The following is a 19,446-nucleotide window of genomic DNA, read 5'->3' as shown; positions in this document are numbered from 1 at the left end:
AGCCATCAGGGCCCAGGGTCCTACCACTCTGCATTGCCATGATGGCATTATTGACCTCCTTCTGCTCAAGATCCTGTTCTAAATCTCCTACCTCATCTGGTTTGAGAGTTGGTACATCCAAATTATCGAAAAAATGTTCCATATTTGTTGTGTCAGAGGGGAATTCTGAGGTGTATAGAGAGGAATAGAAGGTTGTAAAATATTATCAATTTCTTTTCGGCTGCTTGTTACGTTTTGGTTCTTTATCTGGGGAATAAATTGTGATGCAGCTTGACACTTCAACTGGTGAGCTCACTTTGTCTCCGTATTCCTAATAGAGACCACGCGTCCCAAGCATTAGTTATCCTGATAGATTTGTAGATTGGCAAATTGGACATCATCCTAATTAGGGGCATAAATAAATAAATAAATGCTAAATAAATAAATGTAAATGTAAATAAACATTTACTAAGACAGGAGGTTTTTGAAAAGGAGATCCAGAAACTATAACGGCCATTAGGGTCCGTAATTATATCAGATGGTGTAAACTGTATTCTTTTGTTGATCAATATTGCCACACCCCTGGACCTGCTAATAAATTTGGAATGAAAAATTTGACTAACCCATGCTTTATGGACTCTATTATGGTCTTCCAATCTTAAATGTGTTTCTTGTAGAAATAGTACATCTGGTTTTAATTGTTTGGGCTGGGAGAAAACTTTAGCTCTTTTCACTGGCCCGTTCAACCCCTTTACATTCCATGATAGAAACCTCACAGGATGGTCTCCATCAACATCACCTATGTCGACCATATTAAAGAGCATGCGGGGCCTCTTACCTAATACACTGTGCGGACACAAGCCGTAAATGAGAAAGTACAATGCAAAGTAGGCCTAGCCGGCGTGTAACAATTACAGAGATAACCTGCCAAGGTAATTCCCCAAACCATCCCTGCCATTCCCTTATATATGAGAACAAACATTTAACCCCAAAAACTAGATCGTCTTTCCCATCTGAGGATGATCGCAGGCATTACTTGGCAAAAACTTCCAAAGCATTTACCATACAACTAAAACTAAAAATATAATTGAGTGTGGCTCCCTTCTATGAAAATTTTAGGTGTATTTGTTTTACCTTTATGAAAGGCAATATCCAACAAAAGATAACACGGGTCAAGGGCGAAAATGTAAGCAAAGTATAGAAGTATATATATATATACTTATATTATACTATATATTATACTTATCATACTTATATTATACTATATATCCATATATATGTATATATATATATATATATATATATAGTAACGGTTGAGCAAGAAGGACCCAAATGCAGAGATCACTCAAACCATACAGGAGGATAACCACAAACAAAGAAACTTTACTGAACAAGCAAAATAATGGCACAGAACGGAAGCACAAGACTGAGCACTACACAGGTGGGATTTAAATACACCAAACACTCACAAACTAATTTCAAACAGATGTGATCAATCGCTCAATGATGCCTCTGGTGGAGGCTGACGGATGCAGCAGGCAACCGGGACAGACTGGCTGTCATGAGGACGCCTGCCGGTCATTTCGGGATGCCGTCTCCGAAACCCTGACATACAGTATATACTACACTAGCATGGCAGTCCAACCTGTTTAAGTTCAATAAACATTAAATACAGTGGAAAATAAACAGGGATGCAGGTTACAAAAGCTTATAGCTCATAGTTTTCCTCTCCAGAAGAAAAGCGTCAGAGCTGCATGAGTAGTTAAACGAAGAGAAATCCTTGCTTTTCCCATTCTTCTCCTTCTGCGAGTGCGAGTGGTAAAATTCTTTGAAATCATCTGGTGTATCTAAGTAGTGTATTTTGCAATCATCAGTGGAGCTGGGCATGATAGAGGCTGAACTTGACCCCTCTCCCATAGAGCCGGGATTTCACCTTCTTGAGCGCTGCTCGCTTTCTCCTCGGCTCTGCGCTGAAATCTACCGATGACCGCGGAAGCACAGCTCCTGCCTCTGTCTGCTGAATCCGATGATGCGCTGCTTGTCTTGGGAGTAGTGAAAGAGAACCAGGAATACTCTTGGTCCAGTTTGCTTGGCTTTTGGGTTGTTAGTTAGCTTAGGTCCGATTCGGTGGGCACGCGAAAGCACTAGAGGTCTAGTGAAGAAATCTTTCCCCAGTACTTCCTTGAAAATCTCAGTCATGAATGTGACAACTTTTCGGGGATGCCAACTGCTCTCAGACTGGCTCTCCGCGACCGATTCTCGAGGTTATCCAACTTCTTCAGCAGCATGTTCTCTTTTTGCAGTGTTGCTATGGCAGCCTCGACTTTCACCAATCGGTAGCTGTGGTCATTTAATCGGTCTTCAACCACACAAAGACGTTCGTTGTGCAATTCGTAGTAGGATTTAACTTTTTTTTTTTTTACCAATTTCAGAACTACTCTATGGACAGGTTTCACATGACTAGTGCCTGTGTTTGTGTTTCAGAGAGACAGATATGCAAAGCAGAGTTATTCAAATTCACTGCATATTCCACAGACACGTATTGATTTCTTACAAGACCCATCAGCGGTGCACTTGTGCAGTGTTACACAACAGGACACCAACTGGCTTCATTAATATACTTCTGAAAGAAGCGTATTTTTGGGGGGGGGGGTTTATTTGTATGACTCGTACAGTTTTCATTTTACCTTTTTACCTAGTCCATTTATATGCCTGGATATTTACCAAACAAATTTAGGCTGAGTGTCTTTCTCACGACAGCAGTGTATTGCCTGGGTGTCAGAGTCCAGTCCTCTGACCGATACACCACACTGCTACCTTCAGTGCGATGTTCCTGCGTTGTGATCTTTTTATTCCTTCACCCCTCTGTCAGTCTCTCTCTCCTCTCAGAAGAGTAAAGAAAAACTCTCCCCATACAGCGTCAAAGAGTGCTCATCCATTTATAACTCTCTGAAACAATAACGTACTGTAAGAGGAAGTCCGATCCTGTAAAACCAAATCAGCCTGCAGCACTCTCCTACTAAAGAAGAGTGAGAGGTTCCTCTGTGACTGACACGCAGGAACTGTCTAACCATCATGAAAACCGGCATTTTATCAACTCTATTCTGTGAGTACTCGGTACTGTTAACCTTTGAAATGTTTTAACCTGTTTTCATGTCTGTAACACATGCAGATTGGTATGTACAAATATCTGGATTGTACATGTTTGTTCAACAGCACAGTACTTATTTAATTCTGCCCCAGTCTGTCCTCTACTGGGAACAGAGACCGGGGTGTTTTAAAGGTGGAGTTATTATCATGTGCTGAATCTCTTGTAATATCCAATACTTGTGTGTGGCTTTGAATTACTGTAAGTACTGATTACATTTGGACTTGGTGGCCCACTCCCTTCACGAAGAAAAGGGTGTTCAGGGCACTTCAACAGACTGAAGCAGGATGGGGCCATGCTGGCAGAAATATATAACATTACTTTACAAGTTGAAAAATATGTGCACATCACCAAAAAAAAAATCAGTAGCACTCATAACTGTTGATTACAAAGGCTTGAAACAAAATGTATATAATCCAAATGTCCAAAAAGTAAAGCTCTGGCTCAGCTCGAGGTACACACACTGCCTCGCCCTCCCCTCATTTTCCAAGAAAACAAACCACAGAATCTGCATAACTGACTGTAAGTCTCCTTTCGCCTGGCACTAGAACGCTCCCTCATTGCTGCAGAAATAACATGCAACTTACCAATTTTAAAAAAAAAAAAATACAAAGAGGCTAGAAGGGAAGTGAAGCTTTGTAAATATGTTAACAAGTGTTACCAAGTAATTTCTCATTTGTTTCATGAAAATTTCTGAAAATCTGCACCAGAGCTTTCAAATTGTGTCCGCGTATACAGCCTGTCTGCATAAATACCAGGTGAATACATGTAAACGCCAGGTAAATAACCCTTACCTGTAAATGCCAGGTAAATATGTATAAATGACAAGTAAATAGCCCATACCTGTAAATAGAAGGTAAATACCTGTAAATGACAGTTCTCTTTCAGGAATGCCCATGACACTGATGCTTTCACAGGACAGCCACAGGTTTAACATTTTCATCACAGGAAAAATTTGCATCGTTGAGATCTTATCCTCAAGTCAGATACATCCGGCCACCCATCTCTTTTTGCATTTTGGTCCCCCGTTGCTGCGCTTGCCTCTGTCTCTGTCAGTTTCTAACTGTGGAACTTAATTTAAGGTACTGAAGACCTTTCTGGCACAAAGGCCACAAATCCCTGCTAGTCCCCAAAGCAAGGGGTTAATGCTCAGAAATTTGCTCGATTCAAGCTATTCTCTCTCCTGCAGGGGGTGCTCTGGTGCTGTGGAAGGGGGCAGACGATATTGGTAAGTCTGGTAGTTGTGGAGCTAAACACTCTTAAACGCACAGGCATACTGACTAAATGTGGATAAATGGTGATTAGCAATGCTTCCCACGCCTTAGTAACTAACATTCATATTCACCATATTCAGTATTAAACTTGTCGAATTCTTGCCAGTGGACAGAATCCTGTAGGCTGATTGTGAAAAATTCCTGCCGACTGTACGCATTTAAAAGCTGTCTGACTTTTTGTTCTCCTCCCTACAGAACAGATATATGGGAATGTGTACATTTTATACGGTGAGTATGTTTAACTTTTAATCCGAAATCATTGTTATTGGTCTTATCATCTCATGAAATTGTGGTATTTGAAATTTGAGACATTCCAGGAGTGTCCACAATCATATAGACTGGATGGTGTACGGCAGACAGTTATATATGCCTATCTATCTAAGAGTTGGCAGAACTTGTATGTAAAATGGGGTACTTCTTATTGTGGGCATATGGAAAGCACTGATCATGCTACCGCACATGAAGCTGTGTCAGTGCTCCGCCTCCTTAGCTGTCGTGCTTTTGTTTTCCTTGTGTTTTAGTCCTGTCCCGCTCCCCGCCCGGTCTCCGCCCGGTCTCCGCCCGCCTGATTGCCTGCGCACCTGCTTCCCATCCCCTCGTCAGCCCTGCCCTATTTCTTCCCTGCTTTTCCCTGTCCTGTTGCTAGTTCGTCACAGTGTTTTTTCGCCTGTTTCGTCCCCTCCGTTTGCGTTTTGCTTCTGTCTGCCTGTTTCTCGTTTTTTTCGACCCTGCTCGTATCCTGACCTTGTTTTTGCCTGCCTCTTTGCCACGTTCACCTGATTGCCTGCCTGTCCGGTTCCCGACCTTGCCTGCTCCGGTTTCCCGATCCTCGTTCTGTCCACGGACTGCCTTCCGGTTTTCGACCCTGCCCGTTTCTGATTTGCAATCTGCCTGACGATTCCATTAAAGACGCTTGGAACCCGAAGCTCCCGTGGTCCGCACCTGAGTCCTTGCCTGAGCCTTGACAAGCTGCTAGCAGTGTTTTCAGTTTATAGTTTACAGGCTGTGCTTTGTAGGAACTGCTGACACAACTAAAGAAAAAGCATCTGATTTAACAATGTATGGGCAAAGCACAATGGCCATAGAAAACATAAATGTGTAGGTTTTTGTGACACCATATTGAAGCCAAGCAGCTACTTTTCCCTGTGAGGACTTTGTAAACTCAAATGCAGGTCAGTGCATATTTTGGAATTCCTCATTTGTTTTTCACAAAATTTACAACTGTTCCAGACCAGTCACTCTACATAGGCAAACACGCGTTTAGGCAAGACAACATTTTTTGTCAATTTGATGAAATTGTAAAAATACAAAATTTATTTTACCTTTCACACATCAAATACATAAATACAGTTTGCAATAAATGAACTGCTGTACAGAGTGACTAACCCAATCAGTTGCCTAATATTGTAATGGACATACTTGCCAAATTATGTTTGTGAATCTGTCTGTACTGTAGGTGAAGGAGGTTACATGTAGAATATCTTATTTTGTGCCAATAAGCAAACACTCAGTGCTTACACATCAGGTGCATAGGCATAAAATTTAAGAACAGTTGGGATTCATCATCAAACAAATGAGGCTCAGAACGATTTTTGATTTCTAATGATATGAATTATAAGGATGTCAATTATAAGGATACAAACAATAATACAGATCCCCAAGATTAATTGAACGAATAACTACCTGCACAAGTAAGACAGAGGTTTTTGTTGAAAAAGGGAGTCAGTTCTCAATTGACCCATCCTGCTAAAATAAAGCTGAAATATAATGCAGTAAATAAAATTACCAATGTAACTGATTTTGTGCGTGCTGCACTCTCTTATACTTGGTGGTACATACCAGTATGCTTGGCAGTGCCTGCTACCAGGTAGGCAGGTAAGGAGTATGCAAATAGAATTTGAGAGAGCCCAGATGCTGTCGCTTTAAAAATTCTTCAGGTGTTTTCTGAGGGCTGTGTGCATATCGGTTATTGTGGAAACATTGATGATGATGTTCACAGAATGTGCTGTATGAGATACACAGGGCTTCATGAGTCCTGTGTCTCCTGTCCTAGCTGAGGTGTGGCTGGTGGGTGTGGCTCCCGAAACCACACAGCTCAACATCTCCGTGGAGGGGAAGGCTTGTGACGGAGAGTGGGCCGACCCAAACCTGCTGTGCGCTCTGATTGACTGCTCCGCTAGCCCCACCTACAACAGGAGCTCTGCCTCTGTTTGGGTGGAGACCATTGGAGGGAGCTACAACTGGAGCTGGGGCTGCAGCGGGCAGCACAGTGAAGTCTCCTCCAACCAAAGCGCCTTGTGTTCATGTAAGAACTGCACGCCCTTCCTGGCACCCCGAAACTTTTTCACATGTCCTCTGCTCACTCATCACAGGCACAGCTGTGCCAGCTCAAACTCAAACAGGAACACACACACACATCCACACGCTTACACGTACATGTCTTTTAACATACTCATTCCAATGCATGCAGTATGTTAGTCCATTTTTGAGCCATGACCTATGTAGACGAGAAAATATGATTTCCTAGAAGACTGGCAGGCACACTTGTGAACTACAGACATCATTGCTCTCCTCCTTCCTCTTCCTCCTCTTCCTCCTCTCTGTCTGTCCCAGCCTGCGAGAGTCGCCCAGGAGTGTGCGGTTCCCATGGAGACTGTTACAATGGCAACATCACCTATGAGTGTCACTGTCACAGCGGGTATACAAACCGCTACAACATCACGACAGAAGCGTGTGTTGGTAAGACAGAGAGTGTGTGCATTTAGTGAAAGTGTGTGTGTTTAGTTCAAGTGTGTGTGTGTACATTTTAACGTGCATGTGTGTCAGTTTGTATGTTCAAACAAAAAAAAGCCAAAAGTAGCATGAAGCAGGACCCCCAATGCAAGGCAGCCAGGATGAGTTTACTGACTCACCCAACTCTCGGGATCTCTGTCGCGGGTCAGCTCTCTCCTGAGCTCCACAGCCACTGGAGCCACAGCGGTTGATGTTTACTTTAGTATTTGTTTATTTAAAAAAGGTGGTTTTTAACGTTATTACCTCGGAATTCTCGAGAGGGCGTTGACTCCAAAACGCAGGTCAGCTAATCCCTGTGAAAAGCAAACAGCATGAAACATAACAACCCAGCGCTAAGGAAGTTGAAGGCATGACCCCAGCCCTCTCTCTGAGCCCCAGTCACGGCCCTGCCTCTCCTCTCTGCTTTGTGCAGATGTGGATGAATGCAGGGAGAATGCTACAATCTGCGGCTCAAACGCAACCTGCAGCAACACCGCTGGCAGCTTCACCTGCGAGTGTAAAGAGGGATTCATTCCCAGCCCGGGGCTTGAATGGAAGCTGGGAGTCACCACCTGTACAGGTGAGTGAGAAGGGGAAGCGGGAAGTCATCACATGTACGGGTGAGAGGAGAGGGGGACCTGGGAGTCACCACCTTGTCTGGGTTTGATATGCAACCCTAACCCTAACCCTTACTCTATCCCTAAACATAACCCTTATCCTAACCCTGTCCCTAACCCTGACCCTAACCCTAACCCTAACCCTAACCCTAACCCTGACCGTAACCCTAAGACCCAACTATTACTCAGAATTTTCTTCCCTTAAGTACTTTCTTTTAAAAAGTTCTTTTTAATACAGCCCAAGCACTTCACAATGCTCACAGTACGAGCAGTAGGAAAGCTCCCCTCTGTGGGTGTTAGTGGAAGTGCAGTCCTGAGCTCCAGTTCTAGTTTTCATCAGATTCCACCTTATCATTTCATACATGAATCACCCTGTTAGGAATCCACCTATCAATCAACAGAAATCTGGATTTGATTCAGGGGCAGCAGCCATCAGCTAGTGTCTGAATTAAGGGAGATGTACTGCTCTCAGATTTACTCTCAGGAGTCTGAGGGCAGACAGGCCTGTGTTTGAAATGAGTGTGTTATTTGTGTTGCAGGTGTGACAGAGGGCTTAAATACAGCAGAATGCGAGGTGAGAGATTTTGTTCTGTGAGTGGGAAGTGAGGGTCATCTAAGTCAACCCAAACATTTCCAAGAATTGGTCTGCCATTAAAATAATTGATATCCAAGTGAAGCAAAGTTACTCTAAACAAGCCTGAGAGTTGGACCAAGTTACACAGCAGAATGTAGGAAACATCAGCTTGCTTTGCAACATCACTTGTTCCTTGTTTGTGTGAGTTGGCCCACACTGTTTAATGTTTAATTTTTTAAACCTTTCTATGGACTTACAGAAAATAAGTGCTTAGTTTGTGGAACTAGACTTTTGAAAGCATTTTTTGGGAATTTGGAAAACCCTTTGGAGTTCTCTTGGCTCATGTTTGAGGGGTGCTGTAGGTAAGATGAAGGTAATCACAGTACAGAGACTGAGGAGTGTGGTTCAAACATGAGTCGTGGTACAAAATGATGTGCCGATGTACAGTGGATTGAAAGTTTTGACTGTTACACCCTCTAGCAGTGAGCTTGAGAAATCCTCCCTCACATGATCAGCTCTGCTTGCTCATCTCTTCCAGGATAAATCAGTGGAGTGGTGCCAGCTGGAGTCTGTGGTTAATCTGCTAGACAACAGCAGCTCACTGGTGCTTCCATCCACAGTGAGTTCAGTATCTGCTGCCGTTTTCACTGTGCTGTGTGTATTTAGTGTGCTGTGTAGCGCTGCACAGAGAGTGGCAGCCATGTTGCGGTGGAAACATCCTTCCTCTGTCCCTTCTCTGTCCGTTCCCACTCTCCCCCTTTCTTTCCATGATGATAAAGTGTAAAGTGATGTGTGTGTGTGTGTGTGTGCGTGCGTGTGTGTGCGTGCGTGTGCGTGCGTGCGTGTGTGTGCGTGTGTGTGCGTGCGTGCGTGTGTGTGTGTGTGTGTGTGACCCTGCTGGTGTATGCCAAGCTTGAGCGGTATATATTTTTTTGCTCTGATATGCATTGTCAGCTGAGAGACCTTGTATAGAAAGGTGTGTGCCTTTCCAAATCATGTCCAATCAATGGAATTTCCCACAGGTAGATTCCAGTCAAGATGTGGAAACATCTCAAAGATGATGAAGGGACATGGGATGCACCTGAGTTAAATTTCAAGTGTCGTAGCAAAGGGTGTGAATACTTATGTCAGTGCAATATTTCAGTTTTTTTATTTTTAAAAAAATTGCAAAAATTTCTAAAATCCTGTTTTCACCAGGGCCCACAAATATTGCAGTATATGTTAATATTCAATATCAGCCCAAGCCTAGGGTATATGATTGTTGTGTCACTGCAACATTATTACTGCTACTGTCTTGCTGTGTCATTTAGATGCTCTGTTATTATGGCTCCATTGTTAAATACTGTTATCCATGTTATTACTGTGTAACTGATGTGTTATAGCCATTAAGCCTCTGCCATTAACATGTATTATAACAGTGCCATTATTAGCATGTTATAACAGTGTTATTGTACTGTCATACAGACAGTGGAAACGCTACTGAATGCAACCCTGCATGCTGTGGATGTGCTGTCTGTGAGGGAGGGTGAGGTCAGTGACAAGCTGAGAGATACCATGCTGGAGGTCACAGAGAAGCTGGCGTCAGCACTGGTGAAGCCCACACAAAACCAGAGCTTTGCCAGCGTCAATACCACACAAATAGGTTTGCACCCTCCGATAACCGTTTAGCACAGTCCTTTGTGAAAGAAATGTGCTGTGCTTATATCTCTTCACTGGCTTCCTGTGAAGTATAGGATCCAGTTTAAAATTCTCACCCTTACTTACAGAGCTCTGCACGGTCAGGCTCCTGCTTGCTCTCATCAGCTCGCTCTCTTAGGTCTAATAAGCTAAGTTTACTGTCTGTCCCACGCACCCGACTAAAGACCCGTGGCGATCGAGCTTTTGAGGCCGTTGCACCGAAACTGTGGAATGCTCTGCCCACACCCTTAAGGTCTGCTGATTCCGTGGATTCTTTTAAAAGGCAGCTTAAGACATACTGTATCTGTTTAGACGGGCGTTAAGGTAGTCTGTATGCACCAGGTCTGCATTTTTATATTTATTGTGCACTTTATTGTGTATTGTACATTTTTATGTATTTATTGTGTATTTTATTGTGTACTTGTATTTTTATTATGTATTGTGTATGTATGTAGTAGCTCGGGGGGTCATTTCATCTTCTGTGTTTTCTCTCTTTAATGTTGTATAATGCTTAAGCAAAGCATTATATTATTGTCTGTGAAAAGCGCTATACAAATAAATTTTACTAACTTACTTACTGTGAGTGGGTCTTTTGAGATTATATAGAATAAATGCTTTAACAGTTTATTCTTTGCTCTTGGGGCGAAGGGTAGGCCAGCATATACAGTGGTTTGACTGGACAAATTTGGTCAGAGTTCCTTTAAAGGATGTGTCATAAATCTGTGTTTTGTGCCCTAAAACTTTTTTGCAGTTTTTGCAGTGCAGATTGCTGAACACCAGATTATTGTGAAGTGGGGACTGCCTGTAATATAGTACTGTAAATTGTTCAGCATAAGCAAATAATTTACAATGAAGGCATTTACTGTCAGGTTTTTTCCATCTTTTCTGTCAGAGGTACAAACATTTGCCATCGGGCCAGAAGCCAACCTGACAGACACACCTCAGCTGATATCGAGAAACAACCTTTTGGAAATTGATCTACTTGGCATCGCTAAGAACAACAATGGTGAGTTCAGAATCCACACCTCAGCCAATCACACGGTGCATTGTTCATTATTTGGTCCTTTTGGATCTTGGATCTGTTGGATCTTTTTTTATCTGTGTGTGTGTGTGTGTGTGTGTGTGTGTGTGTGTGTGTGTGTGTGTAAACCAACAAAAATCATTTTGTTGGTTTACACACATAACTACAAATCTCTAAACAAGACACAGCATTATAACTTCAGCTGATGATGTATGTAGGTTATGTTCCTTAGCAGTTAAGTTTCTGAGTTGTGTTGGGTCTGTTGGTCTGTTCTGCAGGATCTGCAGCGATGGCCTTCATGACCTACACCAACATGGAGAAGGTTCTGAAGGCCAGACTCTTCCACACAGAGAACGACACCATCAAGACCATGATGTCTGCTGTGTTTGCTGCCTCCCTCCCCAAAACCAAAAACACAACATTGCCCAGTCCAGTCAACTTTACCCTGAGACACCTCATAGTGAGTCTTTGCTCCATCCATACCCCTCACTAATACCTTTAACAAAGTTTCCACTGTAATGACATTGATTTGGTGTCGCTCTGAACTTACATGTTGAGCCTCCCTCCCTTTCTCAGCAGGTGGACCCTGAGGGCCAGCTCACCTGTGTGTACTGGAATCAGAGCAGGTGGATCGTGGATGGCTGTGAGGCCACAGAGACCAATTCCAATTACACCGTGTGCACCTGCAACCACCTGTCCACCTTCGCCCTCATCATGCAGACGGACAGACCACCTGAGGTGAGGAGTGAAGGGAGACGAGTAAACCAATCAGAGAAAAGACAAACAGATGTATTAGGTGGGCCCCAACCAAGACGATCAATACACAGCGCGAACTCATATGCTTCTCTGGCTGAATGTAAAACTGGCTGTCCATTGTCTCCACATTAGTTGACATTAATCACTCAGTAAAATTAAATTTGATATGAGCTCATAATAAAGAAATTTCCAGAGTGCTCAAGCAAATATATTTTATATGAACAATTAAGATTATAGCAAACCTGATGTGAGACTGTGGGATATCGTAACGGAACATCTTATAGTTATATACTGTAAGATGAATCTGTCTTCGAATATCATAGATCAAATCTGTACTATTGGCTAATAGAACTGAGAGCAGGAAACTCAGCTCTAACAGATGCACACAGAGTCAGACGTTGTTAACAGCTGAAGCAGAAGCAAGCAGCACAGGATCGATGGTTGCAAACGTGTTCTGAGAATCCACGGCTGTCCATCATGTTCATTTTGCTTTAGAGGTTAGAGGGAAGTAAAAACATGAAAATATGGCTAATTATGTGCTGTGTAATGGAGGTGGTTATGAGTTCAACAGCCATGACTTGAACGGCCATTTGATCTGAAAACTGTGTCACTGCACCGGGCTGAATGGGGAGTGGCCAGTATATTTAGAGTATTACTTGGAAAAAAGATGGTAGATCTGGAGATTTTGGAATAAACATATGTCGTCAGTAAAAACCCTAAGATAAAGCCCTACTCCTTAGTGAACTATTTAACAGGAGAAGAAAGTAAATGCTCAGACCATGGTTCAACTGATGTTACTGAAATGTGTGAGGTACCATGCTTTATTTCGACGGATTTCTGTTTTGATGTATATTTCCAGGAAGACAAACTCCTGGAGCTGATCAACACTATCGCAGTGTCAGTGGGGCTGCTGTTTCTGGCCCTGGCCATCCTGACCTTCATCCTCTGTCGCTGGAACCCTAAAGTCAGCAACACAGCACGCCTCAACCTCTCCATCTGCCTCTTCCTGGCCCACCTGCTCTTCCTGCTGGTGCAGAGTTTCCTCTCTCACATCCAGAAGCACAAGGTTCTCCACCCACAGCCCCCACCTGCAAAGACATCTCATCAGCTGTGTTGTATAAGAAATACCACCTCCATGCATAATCTCAGAGTTAACTGTCTCATCATCATCAGTGGTCAAAGAATTGGACTGGGGTCACCAGAAGATTAGAGAGGAATGTAGAGGGAGTTTAAGCTGGACATTGAAGTTTTCCAGCTGAATCACCAGCATTCCATCCTCTAGGAAAGTGCTGAGAAGGAATTTTGACAATAGGGTCATTCCATGCCAACTCACCCAGAATTCAGAACTTTTCCCAGTTCATGTCATTGATTTTCTCAACAAAAAAAAACCCTAATGCTAACACAACCCTAACCCTAAATGTAACCTTAACCCTAACCTGAACTCTGACTCTCACCCAAATTTCAAGGCTAAATCTGACATTAATGCTAATGCTAACCGGAAAGCTGAAGCTAACGCTAACCCTAACCTGAACCTTTATTTGGACCCTTGGAAGCTGTTATCCATATTCAGTGAATACAGAGCTGGGGAGCATCTTTTTCAGGTTCCCATTATGCACTATATGGAGCTGGGGAACATAGGACCCTGGGACCATAAGAATGACCGCGTGAAAAGTATGAAAAATTTTCAAAAAATGATTAAGTGATGAAGGAGTAATATAATGTCTTTAACCTTTTTATATATCTGCAATGAATATTAATACTTTCCCATAAGAAATTTCAAGGAAATTAAAATGATCCCTCTTGGGAAAATATAAATTCAGTATTATATACACAAAATATACAGTAAAAATATACAGTCACAGTTAAAACACAGTTAAAAAGTGGGTTTTTCAGCTCTGAAGCTATATTTAGCAAGATCTGTGGTGCTCATTTTTTTATGCAGGACCAAATAACTTCTAGATGTGATAGAACTATATTAATACTACACAGAATCAAAATTTGGTTGCAAGAAAGTGAAAACTAGTGGAGATATTAATTTTTGAAAATGGAAGATTCTTCATTCAGGTAAAAGGTTATTTTTATTAATTTGATTACTGTAAAACATTCAGCACAACTATTTACATGAATACATGTTGCAAATTACCCTTAGGGTTTCTTGGATGTTCAGTACAAATTTCAACCCAATTCAGTGAAAAATAAGCAATTAGTGAGGCTTATAATACACATACAAAGAATCACAAAAATGATGAAATTTAGCTCAGAGGGCCAAACATTAAAAATTCACAACTAAAAAAGTATTTGGAGTAGAGCTATAGGATTTTGCAGGGTCTCATGAATTTAATAGAGGTTTTGGCATGAATTTCTTTGAGAAAATCCATAACATGAACTAGGAGGTCCTAGGTGAGTTGGTATGGAATGACCCAATATTGATGGAGATGTTAGTAATGATGATCATGGTAATGATGCTGTTGATGATGATCAACTTCATTATGATCACATGGTTACAGTGCAGTGGTAAAGCTGCAGATAATGACAGGGTGGTGATGATGCTAACGCTATCGATGGTTATCATGATGTGTCCCTCCTCAGCTGGTGTGTGCAGTGATCTCGGGCGTGCTGCACTTCCTCTTCCTGTCCAGCTTTATGTGGATGTACCTGGAGGCTCTGCAGCTCTTCCTGTTGGTGCGCAACCTGAGAGAGGTCAGGATTATACAGAGGGAGGGAATCCACTGGGGCTTCCTGCTGCTGATTGGCTACGGCGCCCCCTTCCTGGTGGTGGGTGTGTCAGCAGGACTGGTTCCTGACGGATACGGCAGCGAAGAGTAAGTGCAGAGAGGGGCAGAGCAAAGGGGATGGGGCGGAGCATGTACAGGAGGACCTACTGTTTTTCTCTATGATAAGAAGAGATTCTAGATTCTACATTCTGTGTCCAGCAGATTTTCCAAACTGAGTTGGACTGTTTGTATTTCCAGAGCAGAGAGGAGTGTTTAACTCAGAAGCCAGCAATCAAGGTGATCTTGTGTAGTTGACCGCTAGGAGCGGAACTGACTCTGCTTCTGGATTACACTACATTATTGCCATTTAGCAGGCGCTCTTCTCCAGAGCTACTTGCATCGGTTACAGTTTCCATTTATACAGCTGGATACTTACTGAGGCAACTGTGGGTTAAGTACCTTGCCCAGGGGTACAGCAGCAGTGTCCCAGCGGGGAACTGAACCAGCGACCTTTTGGTTATGAGCCCTGCTCCTTGCCACGACACCACACTCCTGCCCAAAAGCGGGGAATAGGGATCGATCCAGAGCTGTTGTGCCAGTGGTGCTGCAGCTGACATCACATCGGACTTTATGCATGCAGACATGCTCAAACATATAGGGCTAGTGAAATGATAGGAACCTATAGTATTTTTTCCGCTGGAAAAAAAAAATTAAAAATATGTAATTACAAAACGAATGATAACGACCACTGGATCATTTCAAGCACTCCATTTATGTAACTGTGACTCTGGATCTGGTTGCTCTTAGATGCTGGCTGAAGAAAGAAAAGGATTTCAGGTGGGCCTTTCTGGGCCCAGTGTGTTATGTCCTCGCAGTATGTACCACAATTTGAGGCATGCTTGTTTGAATTCCAGCCACAGCTTTCTGGTCCCCGTTCACATTTATGCCGGATAAACCCACTGTCTCATCTTTGCAGGCAAATGTCATCCTCTTCATCACCATCATCTCACACCTGCAGTCCACCCTAGCTGGCCTGAACAAGGAAATCTCTCAGCTGAGATCCACCAGGTAAGGAGAACGCGTACAGGAAGGAGGGCAGATGCAAGCTATACATTATAACATGCTATTTGTTCTAACATACAGATACAGAACACAGAGGACATGTGCAGGTAGCAGATTGTAAATTACAGGTGAGTGAGGACAGGTAGATGTAGGTGAGAACAGGCAAGCAAAATAGGAAAGATTACACATGGGGCATTAGGCATGTACTGGTAGAAGATTCCAGGTGCAGTTAAGAGACTGACAGGAAAAGGAACAAAAGGACAAATACCAGTATAAGAGACAGAGGTATAACACAGTCCATCCTGATCTCTCTCTCTCTTTCTCTTTCTCTCTCTCTTTCTCTTTCTCTCTCTCTCTCTCTCTCTCTCTCCCCCTCTCCCTCTCTCTCTCTCTCTCTCTCCCCCTCTCCCTCTCTCTCTCTCTCTCTCTCTCTCTCTCTCCCTCTCCCTCCCTCTCTCTCTCTCTCTCTCTCCCCCTCTCTCTCTCTCTCTCTCTCCCCCTCTCCCTCTCTCTCTTTACCCCTCTCCCTCTCCCTCTCTTTCTCTCTCTCTCCGTGAAGGGTCATGGTGTTCAAAGCACTGGTCCAGTTCATCATTCTCGGTTGCCCCTGGATACTCGGCTTCTTTGTGAACAACAATGAGATGCTGCAGTATCTCTTCCTGCTGTCAACCTCCCAGCAGGGCACGTTCATCTTCCTGGTGCACTGCGTCCTCAACAGAGAGGTAAACGCCCACCTCCTCTGCCCATGCCGGTCTGCCTTACCTGAATCTCATGCGTCCCAGTCCTGGCCGACCCTCTGGTTCACTTTGTCTCATCTCTCTCTGCGCTTTCGCTCAGTCCGTTGTTGATTCCACTTACTCCCTCTTTGCGAATGGCCGTCTTACCGCTCTTTCCTCTCCTCTTTCCGGTGCTCCACCTCACCTGCATGGCTGCATCATCACCTTTCTGCTCCGCACTACCTGCTCCACTGTGCCAGCTGCATCCTTACCACGCCACAGCTGCCCACAGAATGTGGCCTGCATCTCCTTCCCAGCTAAACCATCCAAACGAGCTACCTGTCTATCGCGTCTGCCCCACGCGTGTCTTTCCTCGCTGGCGTCTCCTCCGTGTCTGTGTCAGCTGACTGTGTGCGCGTGTTGCAGATCCAGGAGCAGTACAGGCGGTGGTGGAAGACCGTTTGCCGTCCCAGTGAAGCCTCTGACTCCTCCCACTCCTCCAGGCAATCCATGAATTCCCGGAGCATCACAGTGAGTTAAAGCTGACGTAGGCTAAGCGCTTTTAGCTGCTCTGCAGCGGAAAGGGGCCTGCGTCCATGCTCTCGTGATGCACCAGTAATGCACTGAGAGTAACATTACTGAAGGTGGCTGCGTAGCATAGTGGGTAAGGAGCAGGACTTGTAACCTCAAAGTTGCTGGTTCAATTCCCCACTGGAGCACTACTGCTAGGACAAGGTACTTCACCCACAATTGCCTCAGTAACTATCCAGCTGTATAAATAGATAATATCGTAAAAAAAAAAAAAAAAAAAAAAACTGTAACTGATGTAAGCCGCTCTGGATAAGAGCATCTGCTAAATGCCAATTTTGTAATGTAATGTGCTACAACCTTGGATTATAGCCTTCCCTTGCTGTTACTGTAATGTTTCAGGTTCTGTGCTTTCATGATGATTTCTCTCCTGCGTACCAGGATCCCCTGCACGTCCCATGATAGAGCAAAGTTTCTTTTTCAACAAGGTTCATTAACAGAAGGGCATCTCCGCAAAGCTGTCATTAGATCCAAGAAGGCAAAGTTGTCCAACAGTCCAACCCACTCACTCACGTAATTTATTGGATACAGGACTGGAGAAATTGAAGTTGCTGTCAAAATATTTACAGTACATCTGTTGTGTAAAAGCACGAGTTTCCTATAGCTATCAAAATCACTCAGCCATCTGAAACTCACTGCTTTCCGTACTCCTGTAAGGCCAACTTTATGCCCATGGATAAACATTGTTGAGAATCAGTCCCACAGATCCTCATAATGCTCCCAGATACTTTTCCTTGCTAGCGGTCATTTCTTTCTTTCGTCTTGCAGAAGTAAGAGTCCATGCTTTCAGGAGCTGGATCTGAGAAGCCATCTGACTCTGTGCTTTTTCTCATCAACCTGCCTCAAGATGAACCTTGGGATAGGAGAAGTATTTACATTGTAAGCTTCAAGTTCACCTAATATACAGTTAGAATGTACTGTGTATGTAAAGCTGATAGTGTCCAATGCTGAAGAAAATAGCAATCTATCAAATACTTTGTTATGGAGGTCTTTCACAGCACAAAAACTATATTTTCTTTCCATTGCTGTTGTATAATGATTAAAAGCAATCCTGTGCTGCTTTTCTGGATGGAACATATCCCTTTTAAGCTTAGTCTTTGCTCCTTGTTCTTGTTTTAATGTATCTACGTGTAGAAGAGAATTCAAACATTAATATCTAAGAGACCAGGAAAAACCTGATCTCTCTTAATGTGCAGTTTTTACATATTCATGCATTTCAGCAGTTCATACTTTTCAATCATGAACACTTCACTGGGTATGTCAGCATCACAGTGCAAATCACTCCATTCCACCTCTGTTTGCCAAGTCCCTTTGGCTGATAAACAACAAGCATGATGTTATACAACCTGTAACGATGTTTCCAAGTTCCTGTGGGGAAAATACTCTCCAGTCCTATAATAATCTATTTCTATAATTTATATTATTATTATTATCTATAATTTTCTACTGTATGATTCCTCCTGCAAAAAAACCTGCCAAGGAATTAAAGATCTATTGATTGAATGATTGATTTTTTTTTAGTGTCTTTCAAGAGCAACTCTAAGTGATGACAGAAAAAAAAGTCAGCATTACAGAGAAAACCTTATTTTGTGGATTGTTACATACTGGTCAACCTTTTTCCAGCCATTGCAAATATTTTTTCAGACCACATCATGCAAATCTTTTTTAAATTCACATATACTCATTCAAAGATGAGTGCTGGGTCATAGCTGGTCTTTTTCAAATTGACTCAATCTTCTCAGTGGTGTTATTGTGTCTTGAATAGCTCTCGAGTAGTATGGTGACTTGGAATGACTTTATACAATTTGGTTGGAAAATTGCCATTATGGTCAAAGAGCTGCAGTGTATGTTCCTAAGACGTAGGCTACAGGTAGTTGCTCTAACTCTAATTTGACTGTCTGAATACACACGAATGACATGTACATCTTCTGTAACATTTTGTTCAGCTTTTTAGTAATACTGACATTGCTAGTTTTTGGCAAATGTAACTTAAAAAGTGCATACCTCCTTGTTAATCAAACAGTTTTTGAATATGGAATCTACATTTTTTTAATTTATATTTCACAAATGAGCACTGATGCTATGCTAAAATAAAAATGTTTATTTTTTTTAATTTTCAAAATATAGTTACCCGAAATCCAAATCCGTTTGGCAACTAATCCAGCATCAGAGGGATTCACGGTACCCCCAATTTTCCATAGGAGAGCAGTTTTTGGACCACCAACTACATACTACATCAGACAACGTAAACGTGTCCACGTTTCGGCAGTTGACATTTTGAAGAGGGTGGCAGGTGTTGCTCCCTGTCCTTCACACTGTGGGCGGTCTTCGAGGGGGCAAAGGGCTTCCATGCCCGACTCCTCAAAGCAGAAACTTTACAGCACCGCTAAAAGACCAGGCCTCACTGCCTGATGCCAAGCAGTGACCCTCCAACACATTACAAGTTCTACACATGCATGAGAACAAGCAATCGAAAAAGTTAGTTGAAAACCACCCGTATCTCAAATGAAGACACCCACATTCAGAATAAAAGGGCCTAGTGCCTCAG

At 43.0% G+C, this 19,446-nt stretch overlaps 1 protein-coding gene across 1 annotated transcript; it reads left to right on the top strand.

The window, feature by feature from the left end:
- Nucleotides 1-6,429: 6,429 nt before the first annotated feature.
- LOC118782634 (adhesion G protein-coupled receptor E1-like) lies at nt 6,430-17,300 on the top strand. Its single transcript, XM_036536035.1, has 15 exons — nt 6,430-6,706; nt 7,015-7,140; nt 7,607-7,753; nt 8,330-8,364; nt 8,903-8,983; nt 10,936-11,047; nt 11,341-11,522; nt 11,639-11,800; nt 12,678-12,884; nt 14,408-14,640; nt 15,340-15,406; nt 15,509-15,600; nt 16,154-16,316; nt 16,737-16,841; nt 17,280-17,300. Exons 1-15 carry the CDS (start codon nt 6,430-6,432, stop codon nt 17,298-17,300), a joined length of 2,010 nt encoding a protein of 669 aa, XP_036391928.1.
- Nucleotides 17,301-19,446: the final 2,146 nt, after the last annotated feature.

The sequence above is a fragment of the Megalops cyprinoides genome, chromosome 1 (assembly GCF_013368585.1).
Source record: "Megalops cyprinoides isolate fMegCyp1 chromosome 1, fMegCyp1.pri, whole genome shotgun sequence".
In the NCBI taxonomy this organism is placed as follows: Eukaryota; Metazoa; Chordata; class Actinopteri; order Elopiformes; family Megalopidae; genus Megalops; species Megalops cyprinoides.
The sequence above is the reverse complement of the archived record's forward strand: the minus strand, read 5'-3'. Positions and strand labels throughout refer to the sequence as shown.

Coding starts and splice junctions, on each gene's coding strand:
- LOC118782634 (XM_036536035.1), top strand. CDS start 6,430: ATGAGTCCTGTGTCTCCTGTCCTAGCTGAGGTGTGGCTGGTGGGTGTG. Junction 15,407..15,508: donor CAGTGTGTTATGTCCTCGCA/GTATGTACCACA, acceptor TCATCTTTGCAG/GCAAATGTCATCCTCTTCAT. Junction 16,317..16,736: donor ACTGCGTCCTCAACAGAGAG/GTAAACGCCCAC, acceptor CGCGTGTTGCAG/ATCCAGGAGCAGTACAGGCG.